Genomic DNA, 26,352 nt, shown 5'->3' on the forward strand with positions numbered 1-26,352 from the left:
CGTGCCTGGACTGTGGAATGTGGAGGTGGTAATTCTGGAGAATATAGAGCAGACTGCAGTATCTATTCCTGTAGCAGCACTGATAAGACACTTCAACCACAAAATTCACTCTCTCCTGCCATTCCAGTACTGATACAACTCTGCCAGTTCACCTGAATTCTGACCTGTAGCTCCCTGTGCTATTCAGTACTGAGACACACAGAGTCACCTCAGTTCTAACATGCAGCTCCTTGTACTGTTCCAGTACTCATCCTTCATAAAGGTGTCCTACAGCAGGGTCTGTATGTTCAGTTGCTTCTGTCTACTCAGGGATGTTTCCAGCTCCCTCACCTAGAGGATGCATTGCTGCTATGACTTTAGATAAAGGCACCAAAATATATAAGTAATACATATTCTGTTTTATTTGGCTTTGGTCATAAAGACATGAGATGCACCGTCATAGTGAACAGTCTTTGAAGTGTGCACTGTCTGTGTGTCCATGTGCACAGCCCAGCATATATCCCAAGCTTTCAGTAGTATTGAGCCATGCCATGGGGAGCAGAGGAACCCCTTAACCCAAGCCATAGTCAGCAGCTAGACCAGCATGCTGGGAGGTAAAAGCATCAACCGTTCTGAATGCTGCGAGTGCTTGGTTTGGCAAGGAAGCACCTTCCACTCTTGGCTCAAGTATCCCAAGAGTACCTGACCCCTCTGAACAATTCACCTCCAAGGTCAAACATCTACTCCTGTGGTCGCCGCCTTCATCCAGGCCTAAATCCAGACCTTTGTGTTTCTGGCATGGATGGTCCCTCCATGTTGCAAGGCTCCGTATAGTCCACACTTGTCTATGTCTTGTGCAGGATCACTGTGGAGATAGAGGCTTCATTCCAGAGTCATGGACTTTAGACACTGATGCAAAATCATCTGCCCACGACCTCACCCTCATCTTGTCACCATAATCCTGGCATCAGCCGACATCAAGTCTTATGAGCCGATGACTGTGGTGTGAACCTTTGTCGCATGTCGCGATATTCCAGGGGTTCATGCCCACCTTATTTGGAGCCACTGTGATATCTAGCAAGGCCAGTCACTCACCACTGTGGTGTGAAGAAAGACCCCATCAGAAGTTATAGGTGCACGATGCATGCAGTGCAGACTTCCTTTAGGGCCTTGCTGTATGGACGTGGTATTGACATCATCTGAGCCACAACATACTCGTGACTCATCACTAACTTCAGTTCATAGCTTCATACATTGACTTGGGTCACTCTGAACACACAACAAGCTTCCCCGAAATCTTCAGGTCATCGAATGGCAGAAGAGCCAGAAGCTGGGGAGAAAGAAGCAGAAGACAGATCAGTGCTCAAAGATGTGATATTCATTAAACAGAAACATGTCAACAAGTAGGAAATATGGTGTTTACCACAACATGTGAGTTAATAACGAGGTTCACCAGGATCTCTGCAGCCCCTGAACAATGCGGCAGGGTTGAACAAAGAAGTGGAGCATTTTGTGAGGGAGTGAGTGGATAAGCCATCAGCGACGAATCCCAAGTCACCATACCCCGCCCGGTGGAAGCGTCCTGGTATCTGACAAAGCTTGGGTCAAACTGGGTATGGATATCATAAGTCCCATCTATGTTGTTAAAGTTAAAGAGAGTTGTAAATATGGAACTGTACTTATTGACTACTTTTCATGGTGGCCAGAGGTGGAGTATACGAGGTCATCTAACATGTCAAAAGTTATTTGATTTTTGCAATCTGTATTCATGAGAATAGGGCCTCCTTCTCCTTGTTCAACTGACCTCGGGTGAATTTGCAGAACTTCTATTGCATTGTTATGTGAAAGATACCAAGACATCTCCACCATCTGCACAGCAATAGTCTTGTGGAAAGGTGCAATAGAGTCATTAAGGACAACATCCAGTTATCCATTGCTAGTGGAGAGGACTGTGGCACGGAAATTAAGGATTTATTGTGGGCTATTTGCACCAACCCCAACTCTGTCACAGGGGTATCTCCATTTACCCTTTTCAAGAGTAAGGAGCTAACTAGAAAGTTGGTCTGTCCGTGGCGTTCTCATCACGCACTGATAATTACCCCACAAATTACAGAATTACCGGCAATTCAAGCCCCATACAATAGTCCATACCCTGCTTCCTGGTAGTGGTGTTTCTGACGTGCTTTGATGAGGTTGGTGGCACTGATGGTGGTACTGTGGAATTAGAGACGGCATTAGTAGTGCTGCGGTGGTGTGTTGTCGGTGGTGACATTAGCAGTGTTGGCATTGGGCATGGTGGTATTGTTATTTTGGTGGTAATGTGGTATTGGTAGTGGTGATGTTGGTAATGTTCTTGTAGCTTTGCTGGTAATTGCATTTGTGTATGCCTCATGTCTCATGGTAAGACCCAAAATGCTCTTCTGTACATGTCGCAGGCTGCATCGCGAGGGATGCTTGATTGGAAGAGTTTTGTATTTGAAGTGAGGTCCCTGTGGGAAGCTTTTTGATGTCACGCAGGAGTGGCCAGAGTGGTACTTTCATCTTATTGTGGTGGAACAGTGCTTAACAGTGTGGCGGGTGGAAGACGAAAGAGCAGTAGAGTGCTAGAGGTGCTTCTGGTTGTGGTATGGTGATGGTGGAGTCATGATGGGATTGTTAGTTGCAGGGTTGGTGGTGATGTTGGTTGTGGAGGTAGCGTTGTTCCTGCCAGTGCCATTGGTAGCGATGGTGAAAATGAGTGTTTTCTGCACACAATACATGTACATAACAAATAACTGAACTAAACAAAAAGTAAGGTGATTCAGTGTACTTTTAAATGTAAAATATTCCCTCATACATTGCAATGGAAGGACTCCATAAGGGGCTAGCTGATACACTAAACAATAAATAGCATGAGGTAAGAGAGAAGTACTTCTCTGGGCTGACCTAAGATGTAATTGACAATGTTTCAAACCAATGGCTGAATGAAGCTGATCGACATGAGCCAATGTTTGAAGAAGGCTGCCCCAAAACCCACTCTGTGTATACTCTAATCAATGGGCTTGCAGACAGATTTGCTGACAACCCAGACCTACGTCAGAACCGAAGCGCCACTGAATGTAGTATCTACTTAGCAAGAGAGAGAAAGCAGTTACCCATATGTGTGCATATTAATGAAGTCAGGTTTGCAAAAAAGTTGGAAGAAGGCCCTCATTACATTTTCGGTGATCTTTTTCAAAGACCGCCGAAGCCGCGGGCACCATCATACCGCCAGTGCTGGCGGTATGATTGCTGCCCTATTAGGAGTTTTCTGCTGGGCCAGCGAACGAAAACAGCGTTTCCGCCTGCTGGCCCAGCGGAAAACTCACCACAACATTGAAGCCGGCTCGTAATCAAGCCGGCAACAATGTTGCAGTGCGTTAGGTGCAGCAGCACCCGTCGCACATTTCACTGCCCGTAATTCAGGCAGTGAAATGCGTGATGGGGCTGTGCATGGGGTCCCCTGCACTGCCCATGCCAGGGTCATGGGCAGTGCCGGGGCCCCTCATCCAGTTATAAATCTGGGTGCCTAATAAAACATAATAAGCGCCAGAGGAACAGGGAATGAAATGCCACTCAGCAAGGAGCCAGGAGAAGAAAGCGGGTGAAGACTGCAGTAAACATTCACCACTAGGATACGGAAAATCACTATGGAGGAGAATAAGTGGGAAAGGCTCAGGCACAAGAGTAAAACAGCTCTTTTCCAGCAGAGAGCAGGTGTGGGAATGAGACAATCAGTGGGCTGGAGTTCCATGGCTGCCCTGTGGGAATCATGCACATTCACCCAGGCTTCATTTCCTAAATAAGGGCTGAGTAAGGTGGTGCGGTTCCTACAAGATAGGTTACAAAAAGCCTTGAGCATGGAAAGGGGGGGACAGGATCTGAGAGAGGCCACTGGCGCTCCTGCTGACCCTGCAGGTGTGTCTCAATAGGTCATGGGGTGCTCACCATCCTAGCTGTAGTGTAGGCACTTTGTGAAGCACCCTCAACAGACACCAGGGGAGCTTTGCAGTAAAACATTCCTTATATTCTAGACAGGTCAACAAACAAGAGCAGAGCAATGATACCAGGTCACTTACGTCATTGTTGCCATCGGCCAGGTCCTGTGCGGTCTCGTCCTCCATGTTCCTCAGCAAGGTGTCGGCACCAGATTGGCACAGAATGCTAGCAATGGTCGCGTCCTTCCTGCCTACCGCCAGGTGCAGGGGCGTACAGCCATTGAACATGGCAGCGTCCACTTGGGCACCATTCTGTAGTAAGTAACTGACCAGCCCCCGGTCTTTGAGCTCCACTGCCAGGTGCAGGGGTGTCTTCCCGCTTGTACCCTCCTAAAAGGGAAAGGGAAAGGGGTCAGTGCATGGTGGAGTTCCAAGGAACCAAGTACGTGTGAATGCGGACGACTACCCTTGATGAATGTGAGACTAGAGGCTCGCCTCCATGAGGGAACAATTTATCAACTGCAAAATACTCAAATGGAGTGAGTGCACAGACAAAACCGTAAGTGACAAATTGCGAATTTTTCGCATGGCTCAGTAAGCATGCCGTTTAGGCCCCGAAAAAAGCCATATTGACCCTTTGAGGGCAGCCAGGAGGAATCAGCTGAAACATTGACTGATATTAGGGATGTGAGAGAACTAATTTAGCACATCCATCATTGTTTTTAATCTTGCCTAGGGGTACCAGCATTAAAATACACCATATTGGTGGGCACCCTTGGCGCTATTTTAATTTTTCCTATGATTTCTTGAGATCTGTCCATCAAAATAAAACCTGCTCTGCTCTACTCAGGCATCGAAGCACACCCTTGATGCACTAGGCGTCTTGCCCTTTACTATGCATGCCATTACTGCACAGCTATTTGTGCCTTTACCATGCACGGTAAGTATTGGTAAGGTAGGCATACATATATTTCAGAGTGGTGGCAGCCACTTTGTAGTTATAGTTAGGGTTACAAGAGATAGGAATTCCTCTGATTTTTCACCATTAATAACTTTGCGCCCGTTTGATGAATCTCCACAAAACTTTACAGACCTATTCCTCTTTCTACATTGGCAGAGCATGCAAACATTTGTGTAGATTCGTCAAGGAGTTGCAAAGAAAAAAGGAGAGTCCAAAAACACGTTTGGGCACCAATGCATTTCCCATAGATTTTGTACTCACACGTAGCACATAAACAGCTAAAAGGATTTGAATACAGTTTGGCAAGATTAGGGCATTCCACTGTATGCCACTCTACTGTACACTTCAGTCTATGACAATTAACTCTACACTATTACACTGTATGCTATACTGTACGACACTCCACTCTATGCTATTCCACTCTGTGCCACTCCACTCAACGCCACTCCACTCCACTCTACTCTACGACAATCCACTCTATGCCACTCAGCTTTACAGGAATTTACTCTATGCTATTCGAATGTATGCAATTCCACTCTTGCCAGTCCACACTGTGCAACTCCACTGTATGCTATTCCACTCTACGCCACTCCAATCTACACCACTCCACTATACGCCATTCCAATGCACACTATTCCACTCTATGCCACTCCACTCTACTGTACGCCATTCCACTGTACACCACTCCGCTCTACGCCACTTCACTGTATGCCACTATAATATACCTCAGTCTAAAGTATGCTGCTCCACTCTGAGCCACTGCACTCTACGCTAGTCCACTGTACGCTATTACTCTGTACCACACTACACTGTATGCCACTCCACTGTATGCCATCCTACTAGACGCCACCCTACTTGGTATCACTACACTCTACAAAACTCCACTGTATGCTATCCACTCTACGCCACTCCACTGCACCCAACTGTGCTCTACACCACTTGTGTGTACCCCACTCCACTCTACGCCACTCCAGTATACACTATTCCACTCTACCCAACTATACTACACAACTCAACTCTACACTATTTGGCTCTATCCCACCCTACTTTACCTCACTCCACTGTACGTCACTTCACTCTATGCCGCTCCACACTCCGCACACTGTACACATTGTTCTTGCATCAACCACCACACTACATTAACTATAACTCGCCACTCTACCATGCACTGTGTTATGTGGAAGGATGTAATTTTAGATGTCCTAAGCCTAATTCTAACGCCTATGATTTCACATGTCATAAGTTATATAATATGCAAAGGTATAATCAGTGCAGGGAGAAGCAACAAGCGATAGATAAAGTAGTATGGCAATTGATGCCAGAAGAATGTGTATGGAGGGGCACAACGTATAGTAAATTGAAGGTTGTGTGTAAATTCTATCTAGTGGTGTGTAAATTAGTAATTTGAGTTCTAACTATACATTTTTATTTCTCCAGTTTGCATAGTGTAATTTGGACTAACATATATAAAGAATACATAAAGTTTTCCTAACTCTTAGTTTTAACCTTTGATTTTTTCATTAAATATATATACATATTACAGAGAGAGGCGGTCACCACTCTAGCTATAGTTAGGACCTAGTTACCATAGGAAGAGTGTTTTCTGGCTTGCCAATAACTTATCTGCCTTTTGATGAATCTTCATGAAACTTTCCAAAATAAAAGTGTTTTGACCTCAGCTCCTTCCTGGAACGTTACGGGAAGATCCATCAAGCGTGAACAGAGGGAAAAGGGTTTTTCAAAACGGAATTTCTCCATTTTTTTTTCCATAGAAGTATTGAACAGCGATACCCAAAAATGGCTGAAAGGAATGACAGCAGATTTGGCAATAAGCTAGATCTTGGTCCAGAAAGCATGCTTTTGGTGATTTGGTGAAAATCCGTTCAGTAGTTTTTGAGAAATTAAGGTTCAAAAACATTATACATCGGATGGTTGAGTCCGGCGAGTATGCCTCTTTTTTTCCCCGTCAGCCTTTTCACTTCGTTTGGAGCGAAAAACTCTTGCAAACTCCCACAGGAGCTCAGCTTTGATTGGTTGGCCACAACATGAAGAGAAATGTTGCACAGCCATTTCAGGCCTCGGGGACTCAGGCCAGGCCCTGAAGCCGAATCCATGCCGCTCACGGCCTTTGGGCAATGCATGCTGGGGGATTAGCTGCCCATGGGGGTAGATGCAAGAGGGTTGGATGAAGGGCCTGGCTGCATGTGTGAGGTCAGCATTACGTATTGTTATAACATTTTACCTTACATTGAAATAAATCCTAAGAATTCAGTGAAAAATAGAAACAATAAAGTGATGTTATAATTAGAAATGGTAATATAATTTTAATTTGCATTATGAAAAAAAATCTCAACAATTCATTGAAAAAAACAAACGCTAAAGTGACATTATTGTTAGGAGAAATGTCAGTTCAAACGCAATATTTTGAACTTAAAATAAAAAACACTGAAATCCAATAGTCACAGTTATCTGAAGCACCTATAACTCGCACATGCTCCGGGCACTGCTTATGACCTCACATATTACAACTCTTATGACACGTTCTGTGACATCATTGACAACAACACTGTGCATGGTGGGGGCATGGGTTATAGTTACCCACCCCTCTGTGGTTTTCCCATTACAATTTATTTTTTAATTTCCCTTTTTTAAAGAAACCATGTAGTTGCAATTTGGTAGTGAGTCACTTCTTTCTAGAAAAAGCAGTTTCACACACTTTTTTTTTTAACCTACTACTCGAAGATGGGCATTGCCATCTTGGAAAGGTAACTACTAAAACTAAACGCATGCATGCGCATGTGATATAATTAGGACAAACTCAGGTTCCAGTAGGATAGCCTTTATTAGAACACTTGAATGCTGGGAGCCCCACTGAAGACAATGGAGTGCTCTGGGCTTCTAATGGCCGGTAAAACCCTGGAGCGTCAACATTTCAATGTTTTTGTTCACGCTGTTGCAGTGAACCAAGGCCTCACGGACCCCAAGGGGAGTTCAGTCCCCTCGGGCTCCGTGAGGCCTTTGTTTTATTTATTAGAACATTCTGCCCGCTAGTGGCGGAATGTTGTAAAAGCCTTATAGCCCTCCATAGTTGGGCTATACTGGCCTTGTTAAAGACCCTCGCCTTCGGGCCGGACCTTTAATGCTGGAGAGGGCCTTTAATGGTCACAATAGCCCGCAACGGCGGGCTTTAGGGCTTTATTAAACATCTCCACTGCTCCATCACTTCATTGGTATAACTCCTCTCAGTTCTTCCGCTCATCATTCTAAGGCAAGCTCTCTGGCCAGCTGATAGAATGGTTTAGTGTTCTAAAGGGGGCAGGGGAGTGGAACATACCAGTTATAATTACTGTCACATTATAACAGCATGCGTGGTGACAAGTGCGTGTGTGACATCATCACACCAGAGCCGGACATTTTTGTTAGTTTCCTTTGATTCTTTTACGGATTCTGTTCAACCTGGGCAACAAACGTTTTTTCTTCTTTTAGCTGATGCTGTTCAAAAGGCAATGGTAAAGCCAAAAGATCAGCTTATGCCATTCAAAGTGGAGACCTATTTGCTATGCCAATGCTTTCTAGTTTTTACAACTCTCCAGCAAAAAGCATGATATTCACAGACAAAAAATGTAACATGTGGACAGCAGCAAAGATCTTTTAAAGAAATTCAACTAGTGAATGAGTGAGAGCAGGTGCTCTCAGTGACGTCATTGGACAGCACCATGTTGAAGGGGACGGGGTGGAGGTTTCTCAGCAGGTCTGCGCCCCCTCTTCCCAGTTTCAACGACTTGTTCTGTCACATTCAAATCCCACGCACGCCTCTCTCAGAGCAGCACTTGCAGCTTCTTTTAAGGTAAAACACCACAAGACTTGGAAAAGTTAAAATAGAACTCAAGCCACATGTGGTTATCCAAAAAAGTGGAGCCGCAGGGACAGACAGTTCCAAGGACAGACAGGCCTGTCCTGTACTTGTCCTGTCAGTGAGTTTTACAGTTAGTGCAGATACAATCTGACCAGTAAAACCTTATCTTTTCAACTTTGTCCACACTCTAACCCTGTGCCCAGCCAGGACAGATAGAATCAGGACTGAGCTTCAGTTTATCATGAGTGCACAGCAGTTAAAAAAAAGAAATCAAAACTGATAAAACTCGAGTTACTCAGCCTACTTATACACTCCAACGCAAAACTAACGAAAAACCCCGTCTGCTACGGCGACTTTACAAAATCAAACCCAGGCTCTTAGAAAGTGCATCGATACCGTACTAGAGGCAGGCTGTGCACTATACCAATATAAGGACCTGTGCTGGAACGGCGTGGGAACCGGACGGGTTCCGGGTCCAGGAGCTATTACTGACCAGGAACTGGTTCTCGGCCAGTCCCAGCACTCTCTCCTGCCTGTGTCCCAGTACTGCGCACAACCTGCCTTCACAACGGTGCTTACACTCGTGATTAATTTACATGTGTCAGTTTACTCCTACACTTTGGAATAACTTTACTACTTTTTGTCTATTCACTGAATCTGGGAGTAAAGTTACTCAAAAGTATAGACGTACGCGTCTCCAGCACCTGAAAAAAGGGGTGGAGCTGAATTTATGAGTATAGGGCCCTCATTATGAGGCTGGCGGTCCCACCACCATCTTCGTGGAAAGGGGACCGCCATGGAGTTGTCAGTCTACCCCTCCCCCGGCCCCATTATGACATTTATGCTGGGCTGATTGGCCCATATTTGGAGGTTTCCGCCAGTCAGCCCAGCAGAAGTAGTGCAGCAGCATTGGCCTCCGCTCCACTTGGAGCCGAGGCCAATGTTGTGACACGGAGGGGCCTCCGGCACCCTCAGAATGTACATTGTCCGCAAAGCAGACTGTGTGCATTCCGAGGGTGCTGTGCGGGGGGCCCCTGCCCCCCTGTGGCCCCTGCACTGGCTTTCCACCAGCCTTTCCACAGCAATGCAACCGCCATGGAGAGGCTGGCGGAAAGTGGAGTCATGATCAGCGTAGCAGCGCTGAACTCCTCGCCACCGCGGCGGAGCACGATTCCACACACCGTCACCCCATTGGGAACCCCTTCCCAGCGTTGAGGACGGTCCCCTGGCAGACCGGCCACCAGGGTTGTAATCTAGTGGTCGGACGGTCTGGCGTGCGGCGGTCCAACCAGCACTGCGTGTTTGGCGGTCCTCGGACCCCCAAACTTGTAATAGGGCACTAAGGGGGTTATTCTAACTTTGGAGGAGTGTTAATCTGTCCCAAAAGTGACGGTAAAGTGACGGATATACCACCAGCCGTATTACGAGTTCCATAGGATATAATGGACTCGTAATACGGCTGGTGGTAAATCTGTCACTTTTCCGTCACTTTTGGGACGGATTAACACCTCCTCCAAAGTTGGAATAACCCCCTAAGTTACTTCAAGAACAGAAAGAAACAGTGGTAAGTCCAGCACTACACATGCTCAACCGCAGAGACTGCTACACCCTCCCATAGAAAAGAACGGAGACAGGACTGAAAATAAAACCCCTTAGGAAACAATGTTACAATCAATTATAATTATTTAAAATAGTTTGGTTTTACACCAAAACTAATTTCCCTTCTTTGCACCTCTCCTCAAGCGGCCATTTTTGATAATGGGGTCCTTTCCTCCCACTTTACTTGGGGTAGAGGTGCACATCAAGGATGCCCTCTCTCAGCTTTCCTCTTTAACCTTGCCCTGGGACCTCTCCTTTCTAGAATCAGACATAATTCAGATTCGCACAGCGTCACACGGAAAGACCAACAATGAATACTGCAGCGGATGCAGATGACATCCTTTTATTTCTATCTCAACCTCACAATATACTCCCAGCTTCTCTTCAGGCGGTCTCATTGTTTCTCTCATCTCAGATTACAAGTCAAATCATGATAAATGCGAAATCTTACCCCTCCTGGCAATTACGCTTTAACTTCAATCTGTTTTAACCACTCCCCAGATACTTTGGAATGCGCGGCCCATTGGCCTCAACCTTTCGGAAAGCCTTACGACTGCTCCTAACCCAAGCACATCGGTATGCACCACCCTGATGAGACCTTGTGCTTACTTATCGAAGTGTGTGGGCCAATGTGGGTAATGGCTACTATATTGTGGAATAAAATCTGTTCCCTGATGGGGATAGGACTTCATCTCTCTGCTGACCAATCTGGTCAGATATGATTCATGGATTGCCTTGTTGTTATCTCCTTGTTTACCTTCTTTCTCTTGTCTTTCTTCTCTTCCTTTTGGTAATGGATTTATCTTTACTGTATCTATCTCGAGTCTTACCTACATTATATAAAATACTCATCTTCTGGTGATGCTGTCTTCACCTTACCTGTGATACACAATGTGATGGACTGTCAGCCTTGAAAAGGCCCCAGGCTTTCATGCCGGAAGGGGCAAAACATGTTGGCTATCTGTTTTGATCATTGGGGTCCTCATCTGTAAAATTCAGAGGACTCCCTTGTATTGAAATAAACATGACACGAGTTTGTGCACAAATTGGAGCTCAGCAATTCTGTGCAATTAATAAGATTATCTCAAGATCTAATATCAGCATAAATCAGCTCTGTCCTACAGTTTCCAGTGAACTCAGTGTGAATGGATTAGGGGTCCCCATTCTAAAGGACAACTGACTAGCTCACGTTATCCATTATATAAGGGTAACAACGCCTGGGATTTGAACCTCTGATCTCCTGTGACATACCCTTAATAAATATACCTGTAATCAAGATTCCTCTACTACAAACCTCTCCAGGCATACAACCTAACTCAAATATTTAGGGCTATGGTTCTTACAATCACTCAAAATGTCTATTTCCTTTTGTCTAGAAGATTTCAAGCTCAAATTAAATGCCCTGGCCACCCGCTAGAACCCGTTGAAACTCTCCAGGTGGGGTCATCTTGACACTATTAAAATAATGTTGGTTTCCATCATCCTTTACCCTATTTCTAACATTCTCCTTTCTATTCCCTTAAACATTTTTAAGCAAATCAACTCCATAGTTCCTTAATTTTTATGGAACGGGAAGAAATCTTGCATATCTCTCTTAAAATTAAAACTTTCTAAACCAGATGGTGGCATTAATTTCCCTTACTTTCAAAAATATCACTCAGCTTTAATTTTGAAACAATCAGATTATTGGATTTTACTCCCACTGAACAATCTCCTTTGTGGGGACAGCTGGAAAAGTCTTTCCTCTCTCCTTTCTCTTTCTGTGAGTATATGGCCTTTTCGAGAAAACCTCACATTCTGTCCTCACCAATTTTCAAACATCTGTGCATCTTACTGAAGCCCTTAATCTACCTTTTATCATTTTCTACATCAACCCTCCACTGACAGAATAGAATAGAACCAGACACTGAATTAGCTTGGGAGAATGATTTGGGAACTACTTGGTCTTTTCCTTTTGGAGGCGAGTTTGGACAAAGGTTATTTCACATCTATAAGAGACTTCTCCTTTCTCTGACCACTCTCCGCCGTATATTCCCAGATCTCCCTCATAATCGTTGGGCAGGCCACTCCGGACAGGTAGATTTACAGCAATCGCTCTTCACGTGTCCCCTTGTACATACTTTCTAGACCCAGGTTTGGAATCAAATCACCCCTATCTTTCACACCACAATACCCCTTTCTATTATTAACATCCTTCTAGGCAGTCTGTCCACTGGCAGGGAACATGTCTCACCCAACATCAAAATTATAGACCTACTTTTAGCAATCACATATCAACAAATAACAAATAATTGGAAGGATTTCTCTCAACAGTCTATTCAAGCTTGGTGGTATGCAGGTTGTTAGAACCACAGAATTGACACTGCCTACATTCACCCTATCTCGCTTGCAATTAAGCGTTCTAGCTTATGGAATCCAATTACAAACTTTATAGACAGTCATGCTAAATCCTCCTCTGACTGACAACCCAATATGGTTAAAGTTTATAAACCCCCTCGATGCTCACTTGTTTCCTTTCATAATTCACATACTAATTTTAGGACCTTATATTGTAGAATTGTTATAAGGTTTTACGAATGTACCTTAGAGAGTTATTACTCTATTCTAGTTTGTATCATTACAATGCTCTTCTACCTTTCTTCTCTCTTTCATCCCATCACCTACTCTATAAACTTTGTAATAATTGTAATGCACTACAAGTAATGTACTCTAACAAAGCTCTTTTAAAATGTAAAATTATAAATAAATAATTTAATGCTTAGAAACATATCCAAAAAATAAAACATATTTATTTAACATAAAAATATTTTTACCAGTTTATTATAAACTTTATTAAACTTTTGTCATTTTCCCTATACTTTATCATAGAGAGATCTACGCCACAGCTTGCGAGTCTCCTTATGTTAAAGCATAGAGAAAAGTTTAAAAAAAAGTTTATTTAAGTTACAAAAATACTGAAATATTGCTGCATTAAATATTAATGTTAATTAATTTTGCATTTTTTGTTTTAATGTACAACAAAACAAAACCAATGATTACTGAAGGTTTTACACTAGCAAAGCGAGGCAGATACAAACTGGTCATGCTGCAAGAGACATGGTTGATCGACCCATTACACTTAGGCAGCTACGTTCTTCCCCCCACCAGCGCTAAGAAACAAAATCAATCGGGCAGACCGTGTGGTGGTCTTGCGACTTATGTCTCAGCTGCACTATGTGTAACCTCAGAACAACTAGCAAACTCGTCTGATGATCTACAGGTCATTAAGCTTAACTTTGGAAACAACCACCAAGTAGCTCCGCAGGTACTATTTAATGTCTATGCCCATCCTCGCAAATTGCGAAAGGCCTTGCTTTTTAAGAAATGACTGCATGAGATTTCGGAAATGAGTTACACCCACCCAACATGGGCCATCCTGGTGACAGGCGACTTCAACGCAAATTTAATTTATACCTCTGATAATGATGAGCAGCTGGCAGCAGAAAATGCCTTATGGTCAGTTCAACCCCACATGATCTACCCTCGGAAGCAACTGGACCGCACTGGCAGGGAGCTGGTTGCCGCATTGGAGCATCTGGTATGAAGGACCTTAATGGGAGGACCACAGATGGTACTCCGCTGAGGTTTACCCATTACACTTTGAACTCTGGTTCTATAATTGACCACATTGCGACCCTCCCTCTGCTGTCACAGCTAAGGAAGTTCAAAATTAAAACTACTCTCCAAAGCGACCACTCATTTCAACACTAGAACTGGTACTGAAGGCAACTAGGCACGCTGTAGCACCAGCTGTCTCTGGAAGCCTCGGATCTATTACCTCGAAGCGCCTAATCCGGACACACCGCCCTTTGCCGAAGCTAGTTGCCAAGGCAAAAGCGGCACTTCAATGTATAACACCATTGCACACGACGGCAGTGGAAGGCTGGTCCCCTGTCCTAGCTAGATTATTATCACTTGGCACTACACCTCTGCCCATGTTGGCCTGGGCACCTCGAGAATGCATGAGCCTGTCGGGCAAAACCTTAATGCTAAGAAGGAGGCTGAGGAGAGAACTTAGGATGATCAAGAAATCAAATGTCAAAACATCCATGTGTGAGACCATAAAAAGCTTACAGGAGTGCTGCATGACACGGAAAAGACTTTCTAATTTTGGACGAACAACAAACTAAAATTTACAAGCGTGTTTTCTGTCTTCCTCGAAGTGCATCACCAGCTCAAGTCAGATTAGAATTTAGCTTCAAGCTGCAACAGCTAGCAAGAAAGTTTCACAAGATTAAAACCTGGTACAAAATGATATCAAATCATCGGAGCCCTCTAGTGATTGCACTATGGCACTCCATGGCCAATGATCCCATTTCAGCACGCAGTGAATGTTTAAAACGCTCCCTCCAGGAAACTCATATCTCACACTTATGGAGTTCTAATTTATCATACCCTCTTTTCTGTTGTGCACTGAATAGACTAATTAAGCTGCACTCGCTATTAGACGCTAAGCGTAAATTTGCCACCCGGTCACACGCCTGGATGGTCATGCACATCTATGGTAGTTTGGAGCCAGCGCTGTACTTGAGCGTGACATATCCGGCTCACTTGAAGCATCTAGGCGCTCTACCGTCGCTGGCGGATCGACCTGCATGGAAGCAGGGTGGGGTGACCTCGTGTAGACTGCGTGGTGCTGGGAAAGCGGACATTGTACACCTGATCTGCATCTCTCCGGCACCAAGGGACGCCCACCTCCAACTGCTAAAATCTGCATTTGTTGAGCAACTATGATGAAACCTTTGGACAATGCCGATCCTTAATTAAGCTGTAAATTGGTGATATGTTTAGCATGCATGCTAAGCCCCTCATAGCCCAGTCGGGCCTTCTCTAATATGCCCTTTTGCCTCTCTGTGTTAAGTATGACTCTGATGATGCAGCAAGATGCTTCTGAAACAAGACTAATGTAGTTGCAGTTAACATATAGAGCTTTTCTAATTTATTGGTTAATCAAATTATGCTCTTGTGCGCCCACTGCGAACGCTTTAGTCGATGTGCACGAGGGTTAGTTACTAACTTTATTCCAACGGTTTTGTTAAACACTAAGCTTTTGAGTTTTATAAAAGTTTTGTGAAATGTTAAAATCTTGCTTTTTAACGAATTCCACCACCAAAATGTTTTAGGAGGCACCAGGCAGATTTGCCACTTTGACTCCTTCAATATTTTTGGGGTCATTACGACCCTGGCGGACGGCGGAGAAGCGGCGGTAAGACCGCCAACAGGCTGGCGGTCTTTTTTTTGCAATTATGACCATGTCGGTTACCGCCATGGTCATCCGCCGCTTCTCCGTTCCGCCCGCCAGGGCGGAGACGACCGCTGGGCTGGAGACCTGGGTCTCCAGCCCGGCGGTCGTCACTATACCGCCGGCGGTATTTGGACCCGGCTGTCCCCCATGGATTTCATGCAATTTGAAACCGCCATGAAATCCATGGCGGTAAGCACTATCAGTGCCAGGGAATTCCTTCCCTGGCACTGATAGGAGTCTCCCCCACCTGACTCCCTCCCCTACACCCCCTCTGCCACTCCCCAAAGGTGGCAGGACCCCCCTCCCCACCCCGACCCCCAACATCACATCACTCATTCACACACGACACGCACGCAGGCACCACCAACACACATACACGCACACACACCGACATACATGCCAACATCCACACACACAGTCAGACACGCAAACCCACATTCAAACATACACGCACACATCCATGCAGACATACCTACAGACATACACGCACTCATTCCCAAACACACAACACCCCGCAAGCATACACGCACTCACACACCCCCTCTACATACACACACGCACACCCCCATGCACGCACTCAACACACAACACCCCCCCTCCCCTAACGGACGATCAACTTACCTGGCCTGTCGATCCTCCGGGAGGGGACGGGATCCATGGGGGCTGCTCTGCCGACACCACACCGTCAACAGAACACCGCCACGCCGAATCACAGGACGTGATTCGGTGGGCGGTGTTCTGTTGACGTGGCGGTGGAGGTGGAGCAACCTCCACTTCCCCGCCACCCGCCAGTATGGCTGTTGGCGGCTCTCCGTCCGAAAAAGGATGGAGCGCTGCCAACAGTCATAATACGCCGAGCGGAAAACCGCCACCACTGGCGGTCATCAGCACGGCGGTACCTCAGCGGTCTTTACAAAAGACCGCCGAGGTCAAAATGACCCCCTTTGTTTTCTGGTCTCTGTTATATGTCTACGCCACTACCCAGCTGCTAGCATCAGTCGAGCACTGTATGGAATTTTGTAATAGGCAGCTGCAGTAGCAAAGAAGTTAGGAGCAGAGCCAAGAAGGGACCAGGCGTTTGTATGACCGAGAAATTGACCTCAACAAATGCTAAGCCTGCAAAATATGCCTCGGTGTTTACTTGCCTTCTAATATTTAGTTGCACTTTAAACGACTCTTGAAATGAATTTTATACTTGGATATAGCACGAGGAATCATGTTTTATTGTTTTACATGTTTTATTTGCATCATTATACATGTAATGATTTTAATTAACTGCACAGGTTAAAAAAATAAATAAAAAAATATTTATATTTATTAACTAGTTAAAATAATTTAACTTAACATAATTCTCTTTGGGGTTTCACTTTAAGTGGCTACCTCCATTATTTTCTATGAGAGGGTGTTGCAGTGTTGTGGGGTGCGGGACTTACTCCAGCTCTGAGCTGGAGTACATTTACTACTGTTTTGGGTTCCCATTTTGACTGAGGTAACTTTAGAAGTGTGGTTTGTGAATAGCGATTGGCTTTCTCTTTTTTGGGGTGGGTGCATGTCCCTCCCTAAACACCTCCCTAGTATACCCCTTTTTCCAGCCACTCCCCTAGTCCCGCCCACATTTGCTACTAAGTAGTAAACTTACACGTGCGAGGATCTCCCCATAGTAAAGACAGGAGAGGTGGCGGTGGAGATTTACACTCATAGGTTTGTGAACGGCATGTTGCAGTATTTTTTTAGTGCTGCCACATTAATACAAAGTTACTACAAAAGGCAGTTTGTGAATAAGCCCCAGTGTTTCGATCTTCGTGGGCGCAGTGGCCCGCGAGGGGTTGATGTGGCTCTTTTCCCCACTCCCGAGCACAGCTGGCTGCAATGTTGACAAATATTTAATGCCTTTACACCAAGGAGTGGTTGTTGTTGGAGTCGGTCCTGGGTTAATTCACTCAGAATGTTGACAAGATAAATATTTTCTTTCGAGGAGTTCAGTCATTGTTCACGTACCTTGGCCGGGTCATTCTGGCCTCCCCACGGCTGCATAGTTCACAGACAATGAATTCCCTTTTAAAAGGTCGTCTCTGGGCTTGGCACAAGTACCAAATGTCACAGCAATTACAGGTGGAATGAGGCAGTTTATCAGTTAAGCAGCCAAGGACTAAACTGATGTCATCCTGTAGTTTTTTTTACTTTTGGTTGTTTGCGTCTGTATTTATGCGGTGTGTCCTGTGTGACAGTCTGGTGTGTGAGTGTAATCACATTGGTAGCTACACTATTATCCTCTTGTGGAGCAGAGAGTAACTTGGGTCTCACATAGTCGTCAAGGTTATACTAAAAATTGTAGGTTAATTATTGTAATGTATTATAGCTTTCTACCCCGACAAGACATTAAATCAAACAATATATTACAAAATAGTATTTTATTTTAGGGTTTCTACTATTGTAGATTAAGCAGTTGACTCAGAAACACCTTCTATTTCAGTGCGCTAAGTTGGGTTAGATTTAACCTGTGGGAAGGAGCAGTATTATGTGGTATGACTGGGGGTCTTACCATGTAATACTAGCAGGTTACCCAGAAGTTGACCTCGGGTTCACACCAGTAAACCTTAGATCCTGGTACGGTGGCAAAGAGCAGTCAGGGTACTTAGAGGAACATGTGTAAAGCATCTCACAACACAACATGGACCATGAGTAATTGACACAACTCGAAAAAATCCAACACCAATTTAGAAAACTAAAGCATATTTTTATCTTAATTTAGACCCCAAAATGATCTTTGTATCTACCATGCAACTGGAGTTGTGGATTTTTAAAGCATTTAAAAATCGATGCTCTTTTAGTTGTCAAACTAATACCATTGAAGTCAATAGGGGAAAGCACAGTTTGCAATCGGTCACTTGTGGGGTGAGTTCTGTGGAACCCACCTTGAGTTAAGGTCGGAGGGGTACCTGGGCCTGGTTTCTATAGACAGTAACTTTTTACCTTGCCCAAGGAGTCCGGGTGCGGAGGTAGCCGTGCTGTCCTTAGAAAAGACTGGGATCCGCAAGTGCTGTCAATCAAAGATGCAGCACTCAGTAAAAGCAGTTTTAAAGATGGAGTTACGCTCTACCTTCGGAGAGTACAGGCCTTTGGGGTCCCAAGACCCTGGATTCCACAGCGGGCACTCCTCTACCATGTCTGGTGGCTCCGGGTGCCGAGATGGCCTTGTAGCTGTCAATCACAGGAGGGTCCGCCAAAGATGCTCTGCCGCTTAGTCGAAGTCGCCTTATTCAGGATGCAGGATCTCGGCAGTGGGGTCGTTGCTGACATCAGCCACTATTGCTAGGAGTTGGTCTGGATTTGGTGCATCCTGGCACGGGTTGATTACTGGGCTGGTGATCAACAAGCCTTGGCAGTAGCAAAAGTAATCCACGGATACTTCAGTGGCTGGAGGTTGACAGGTGTGGTAAAGCGGCTTGAAACTTAGTGTGAGCTTCACTACAACTCCCGGGGTGCAGGTCAGAGATTTTCTTTGGGCTCACTCAAGAGGGGCCCAACAGGATGCACTTCTTGTGACACAGCACGATGATTCTTCTGCAGGTTGTAGGTGACTGGTTCCACCAGTCAGGGGAGTCTGCTTCAGTTTCTGGCGTCCACTGGAGTCCCTCTTGCTGGGGGCAATGAGCTTTTGCCACGGGCAAACGTCAAACACACAGTTCCAGTATATGGTCTCCTCAGGGCACTTACGTTTCCTCTCTTTGAGCTGTGGTGAAGTCTAAAGTTCTGTTGTCGCTGACGTCATCTTTTATGTGCCTCTTCTCGGATTCAAAGTCAGAACTGAGGTTTGTGTGCCGGGGGAGCCCCTTAAATCCTAGTGTAGAAAGGTGAGCTTCACAACACCCTGACTCCCAAATCCAAGTAGTGTAAGAGGTTTTATTAGTAGTAAGTAGCATTACAGGAAAATTATCCCAGCCATCTGCCTTGGTTCAGAGCCAGCTCACTCCTAGTATTCCATTGTAATGCGATGTCAGATCTCCCCTCTACTACTCAATGCATGGCAAGTTACCAAACCTAGCTTAGGGGGGCATTAAGGGTGTGAGGGACGGTGACCAATGAGCTACTGGTCCCTGCGGCTAGTCCGCCCCTGAGGTGACAACTTCTACCCAGAACCTTCTAATTCCAAGGTTTGCCAACATAGCAGAACATTTCCTCGGCTCTAAAGGTGTGGCAAGCCTCTTGGAGGTGTACGACAATTGAATAACTAATTTTCCCACCTTTCTGCCTGGACAGGGTGGGAAGGGTTTTGTGCTCAAGTGGGGGACAGGAGATTACATATCAAGGGCAGTGAAAGCCTTTGAGGCTCACCACCTTGATTACTGTAAGCACTAGCCATCCTGTGGGCGCGAAGGTGTGACCTCCTCCCTGCCCAGTTCCTCTGTCTCCGTCCTGGTGGAAGTGTTAGCACAACCAACAGGAGGGCAGACTCTTGCCTTGGTGGGAAATGGCTCGGGGAGCCTGCCAAGGCAAGAGAAAGCTGGTATCTTGATGGGCATCCTCTAAGGACGCCACCAGGGTACATGATAGCTAATCCTGGACACAAGAATAATGCTCAGGGTTAAAAAGCACAGAGTTTGACGCCAAACACAGGGTGAATTAGTTGTGCCATCATGAAGCTGAACATCTGAGGACTGCCCGGGTGGCAGAACATGTTATCCTATGGACCGCCGGTCACTTGCAGTAGCATTGAGCTTTGAATGATATCACAGGGTCATATATGCTCGTGCACATATGTCCTCACTCATAACACTGTGCACTCTGTCTCCTGGGCTATAGGAACCCTGCCTTAGGGGTGACTGACTTGTTTTATGGGCAGTTAAGTTACTCTGCCTGCACTTGGTGTGGGCAGAGTCGAACTTGAGCAGACAGGATGCTCGTGGAGGCTTCACTTTTACTCGGGCCACACAGGGTGGTACAATCAGTGATGCAGCCCTGGTGACTACTTTGCCATCCCTGCATACCACTGGCACCATCTACTAGGGCCTTACAGGGGTGGTAAAGTCCTTGCCAGTTGGGTTTGCAAAATCTCAGTACAATTCAAGGTAGAGAGCACTGGTACTGGGGTCTGGTTAGCAGGCCTCAGTGCACTCCCAGATCAAAAACAACAGCATCGAGCAGCAAAACGTGTGGGTGGCCATCCAAAAAGGGGGCTTTACAACACAATACAACACTTGCGGCCAAATGTACCAGCACTTTGTGCCGAGTATGCATCACAAAAGTGATTAATGTGTAGCCCCAAAGTAAGCCAAAGTACCACTGCTGCACTACTTTGCGTCATCGATGCCTCATGGGTGGTACAGGAGTATTCCTGTGCAACCATCCATGGCTTTTGACACAAACACTTATCAACTAATGATGGTAGTCAAAAATTTACACCAAACATTTACACCCCCTCGAGGCAGGTGTAACAGCAGAGAAAGGTTCTGTTTTCTCAAAACTTTTCTAACTTGGCGTGTGTGCTGCATTGTACCTGCACACATACACAAGTATAACTGTGTTAAACTGTGTCAGAGCACAGTATTGTACATTTAAAGGGTCCTCTTCAGGACAAAACTGTCATTGAATGTACACCTTCTGACTATACCCTGCCTGACTCCGCCTCCTGTTCTCTGGACCTCCCCCTATAATCCCACCTCCGCAGTCTCCCTATTCAAGAATTCCCAGAGTTATTGTCTCCATTCCAGCACTGTTAATTATAACAATTAAGTAGCGGTCTATACCGTCCATTATAAGCCTGCTCCAGCATTAACAAGGAAGTGGACCTTTAATGTTGCGTATAGCCCAGCCGCAGTGGGATATAAGGCTATTAGAACACTCCACCCCTAGAGGGCAGAGTGTTCTTATTAGTAAAACAAAGGCCTCACGGAGCCCGAAGCGGTTGAAATCCCCTCAGGCTCCGTGAGTCCTTTGTTTACAGTAACAGCTGTGAAAGGCAAACATTGGAGTGTTGACTCTCCGGGCTTTTACCGCCCATTTGAAGCCTGGAGTACTCCATTGTCTTCAGTGGAGCTCCCAACATTCCAATGTTCTAATCCATTGTCTTCAGTGGAGCTCCCAACATTCCAATGTTCTAATCCATTGTCTTCAGTGGAGCTCCTAACATTCCAATGTTCTAATCCATTGAATGGAGCTTCCAACGTTCCAATGTTCTAATCTATTGTCTTCAATGGAGCTTCCAACGTTCCAATGTTCTAATCCATTGTCTTCAGTGGAGCTCCGAACATTCCAATTTTCTAATTACACTTTCTCCCCCCGTTCCTATTCCATTTTTTGCCCTCCAGTCCTTCACCTCCCAAATGTGAACTGTTTTGGTATTCACTTGTGCCAACACTGGTGGGCTTCTTTTCACAAGCATGTGCTTCTTTGCAACAGCTGCCTGGTGAGCACCGCAAAGCCCAAGAGCAGCCCACCCCAGTGATACTTCGGCAGACCCGGTGGAGGGACCCACTGCCAGCTGAGGACTCAGGGTGGTCCCCACTCCCTCCTGGAGGCTCAGCACAGCTCACTCCTTCGTCCTGAGTCCCCACTCCCCCCGCAGACTCACCACAGCTCACTCCTTCGTCCTGTGTCCCCACTCCCCCCCGGAGACTCAGCACAGCTCACGCCTTCGTCCTGGGTCCCCACTCCCCCCTGGAGACTCAGCACAGCTCACACCTTCGTCCTGGGTCCCCCCCCCCCCCCGGAGACTCAGCACAGCTCACACCTTTGTCCTGGGTCCCCACTCTCCCCTGGAGGCCCAGCACAGCTCACGCCTTCGTCCTGGGTCTCCACTCCCCCCCGGAGACTCCAGCACAGCTCCTGCCATCCTCCTGGGTCCGCACTCCCCCCGGAGACTCAGCACAGCTCACGCCTTCGTCCTTAGTCCCCACTCCCCCCGGAGACTCAGCACAGCTCACGCCTTCGTCCTGGGTCCCCACTCCCCCCCCCGGAGACTCAGCACAGCTCACGCCTTCGTCCTGGGTCCCCACTCCCCCCCGGAGACTCAGCCCAGCTCACGCCTTCGTCCTGGGTCCCCACTCCCCCCCTGAGCCTCAGCACAGCTCACGCCTTCGACCTGGGTCCCCACTCCTCCCTGGAGACTCAGCACAGCTCACTCCTTCGTCCTGGGTCCCCACTTCCCCCTGGAGACCCAGCACAGCTCACGCCTTCGTCCTGGGTCCCCACTCCCCCCCGGAGACTCAGCACAGCTCACGCCTTCGTCCTGGGTCCCCCTTCCCCCCAGGAGGCCCAGCACAGCTCCCGCCATCCTCTTGGGTCCCCACTCCCCCCTGGAGACTCAGCACAGCTCACGCCTTCGTCCTTGGTCCCCACTCCCCCCGGAGGCCCAGCACAGCTCACTCCTTCATCCTGGGTCCCCACTCCCCCCCGGAGACTTAGCACAGCTCTCGCCATCCTCCTGGGTCTCCACTCCCCCCGGTGACTCAGCACAGCTCACGCCTTCGTCCTGGGTCCCCACTCCCCCCTGGAGACTCAGCACAGCTCACTCCTTGGTCCTGGGTCCCCACTCCCTCCCAGAGACTCAGCACAGCACACGCCTTCGTCCTGGGTCCCCACTCCGCCCCTGGAAGCCCAGCACAGCTCCCGCCATCCTCTTGGGTCCCCACTCCCCCCTGGAGACTCAGCACAGCTCCCGCCATCCTCCTGGGTTCCCACTCCCCCCTGGAGACTCAGCACAGCTCACGCCTTCGTCCTGGATCCCCACTCCCCCCTGGAGGCCCAACACAGCTCACTCCTTCGTCCTGGGTCCCCACTCCCCCCGGAGACTCAGCACAGCTCTCACCATCCTCCTGGGTCCCCACTCCCCCAGGTGACTCAGCACAGCTCACGCCTTTGTCCTGGGTCCCCACTCCCCCCCGGAGACTCAGCATAGCTCACGCCTTCGTCCTGGGTCCCCACTCCCCCCCGGAGGCCCAGCACAGCTCCCGCCATCCTCCTGGGTCCCCACTCCCCACCCCGGAGACTCAGCACAGCTCACGCCTTCGTCCTGGGTCCTCACTCACCCCCCCGGAGGCCCAGCACAGCTCACTCCTTCGTCCTGGGTCCTCACTCCCCCCTGGAGACTCAGCACAGCTCACACCTTCGTCCTGGGTCCCCACTCCCCCCGGAGACTCAGCACAGCTCACACCTTCGTCCTGGGTCCCCACTCTCCCCTGGAGGCCCAGCACAGCTCACGCCTTCGTCCTGGGTCCCCACTCCCCCCTGGAGACTCAGCACAGCTCACGCCATCCTACTGGGTCCCCACTCCCCTCTGGAGACTCAGCACACCTCCCTCTGAGCTGGCTTGGAGCCCTTGCAGCTGGCCCTTGGATGGTCAGTCAGTCGCTGGTACCTTAATGCTGATGTCCGCCTTCCTCTTCAGCAGCAGGGAGATCAGAGAGAGGTTCTTCTTCAGAGTGGCTATGTGGAGGCAGGCCAACCCTGTGAAGGACAAGGAGACAGAGAGGGGGTGTTAAACCCAGGACTGAAGAATACACAAGCTTACCTCACTATCTCCATCACATAAATGTGCACTCAGTCACTCCTTACATCACTGGCCTCATGCACTTCAGTGTAAAACCCAGTCACTCAACACATCACTTCTCGCATACACTTCAATGTGCACTCAGCCACTCCTCACATTGGCTTCATACACCTAAATGTACACTCAATCACTTCTCACATCAACTCCCTCCTACACCTCAATGTACACTCAGTCACTCCTCACATCAATGGCCGTATACACTTCAATGTACACTCAGTCACTCCTTACATCACTGGCCTCGTGCACTTCAGTGTAAAACTCAGTCACTCAATACATCACTTCCCTCATACACCCCAATGTACACTCAATCACTTCTTACATCAACTCCCTCATACACCTCAATGCACTGTACATTGAAGTGTCTGAGGGAAGTGATGTGAGGAGTGACTGAGTGTACATTGAAGTTTCTGAGGGAAGTGATGTGAGGAGTGACTGAGTGTACATTGAAGTGTATGGGGCCACTGATGTGAGGAGTGACTGAGTGTACATTGAAGTGTCTGAGGGAAGTGATGTGAGGACTGACTGAGTGTACATTGAAGTGTCTTAGGCCACTGATGTGAGGAGTGACTGAGTGTACATTGAAGTGTCTGAGGGAAGTGATGTGAGGAGTGACTGAGTATGCATTGAAGTGTCTGAGGGAAGTGATGTGAGGACTGACTGAGTGTACATTGAAGTGTCTGAGGGAAGTGATGTGAGAACTGACTGAGTGTACATTGAAGTGTCTGAGGCCACTGATGTGAGGAGTGACTGAGTGTACATTGAAGTGTCTGAGGGGAGTGATGTGAGGACTGATTGAGTGCACATTAAAGTGTCTGAGGGAAGTGATGCGAGGACTGACTGAGTGTACATTGACGTGTCTGAGGCCACTGATGTGAGGAGTGACTGAGTGTACATTGAAGTGTCACATCACTTCCCTCAGACACTTCAATGTACACTCAGTCACTCCTCACATCACTTCCCTCAGACACTTCAATGTACACTCAGTCACTCCTCACATCACTTCCCTCAGAAACTTCAATGTACACTCAGTCACTCCTCACATCACTTCCCTCAGACACTTCAATGCACACTCAGTCAGTTCTCACATCATTTCCCTCACACTCTTGAGACTCTCGTTCATTTGCCTCATTACTTTAATGGATTCTCCATCCCCCCCCCCCCCCCCTTGTCCCCAGCTTCATTGCACCTTAATTCAGTCCTCATGTCACTTGGCTCTTACACTTACATGAACCCTCACTCAGCCTCTGATCACGTGCCTTGTGTACTTCAATGGGCCTATAGCGCCTACAAGGATTACAATGCTAGCGCCTGCATAGGAGTAAGCTCTGAGGTAGGAGTAAAGCTGGTTGTGAGAACGTTCCGGGGAGTCGCAGATCAAACACGGGGTCCTGGGCTCAGCTTGTAACAACGAGAGCTTTCCACCTCCTGTGTCCAAGGCCAGGCCCTTTGCTCGACCCCAGACGGGGCCCCAAGAACAGCCCTTTGGAACTGACCCTCGGGGTAGCGAGGCAGATCAGTCAGGACTCCCTCGGAGAGATGGTGTGAGGCAGAGACTGAGTGCTACATCAAACACCAAGTGCAAGGAAATCAGTGACCAGGCAGTGTTTCTACCTGTAATCGTAATACAGTTAAATAGCACATCTGTGAAGCACTGAGCAAGACTGATGTAGAGGGTTTCACCGGCGGAATACTAGCGCCTAGAATTACTCCCAGGTTTGTATGCGTGGCACCACACGGCCACCGGGAGAACACACTCAGGTTGCACCTGGAATGCAGTTATCTGCATTTCTAGCTGGACAGGTGAGCATCTGACGCGTGGTGTTATTAATGAACCTACTTTAAAGCACCAGTTAAGTCCTCAGCAGGGAGCTGCTGTTCTGCTGGTAATTTAGAAGTGCTTGACTAGCAGCCGTAAGAAATCATCGCAAGTGTGACCGAAGAGTCCTGGGGGTAAAAGCACATGTTTCACTGCTGTGGACGTCCATGTTCTAACATGTAACCAGGCCTATGGACTCTGCTAGGAATAACTCATTCTAAGAGCTGCTGGGAGATAGACCCCGTTCAGTAAAACGAGGATTACTTTGGCAGATACGCTAACAAGGTAACCCATTAGTAACAATGGCCAGTGCAATGTGTGCAGAAAACCAAAGGCCACAGTCTAGGAACAAT

The 26,352-nt window shown here is 47.3% G+C and overlaps 1 protein-coding gene across 2 annotated transcripts in view; it reads right to left on the reverse strand.

The window, feature by feature from the left end:
- Positions 1–379: 379 nt before the first annotated feature.
- The window catches only part of NFKBIE (NFKB inhibitor epsilon), a 161,720-nt gene continuing 135,747 nt past the window's right edge, over positions 380–26,352 (reverse strand). For both annotated transcript variants that reach the window (XM_069236370.1, XM_069236368.1), the window contains 3 exons: positions 23,992–24,080; positions 4,077–4,325; positions 380–1,309 (listed from right to left, as the gene is read on the reverse strand). In XM_069236370.1, the coding sequence (XP_069092471.1) occupies positions 1,244–1,309; positions 4,077–4,325; positions 23,992–24,080 (404 nt within the window). In that variant the 3' untranslated portion in view covers positions 380–1,243. The remainder of the gene's footprint in view (positions 1,310–4,076; positions 4,326–23,991; positions 24,081–26,352) is intronic.

The sequence above is a fragment of the Pleurodeles waltl genome, chromosome 5 (assembly GCF_031143425.1).
Source record: "Pleurodeles waltl isolate 20211129_DDA chromosome 5, aPleWal1.hap1.20221129, whole genome shotgun sequence".
Classification (NCBI taxonomy): Eukaryota; Metazoa; Chordata; class Amphibia; order Caudata; family Salamandridae; genus Pleurodeles; species Pleurodeles waltl.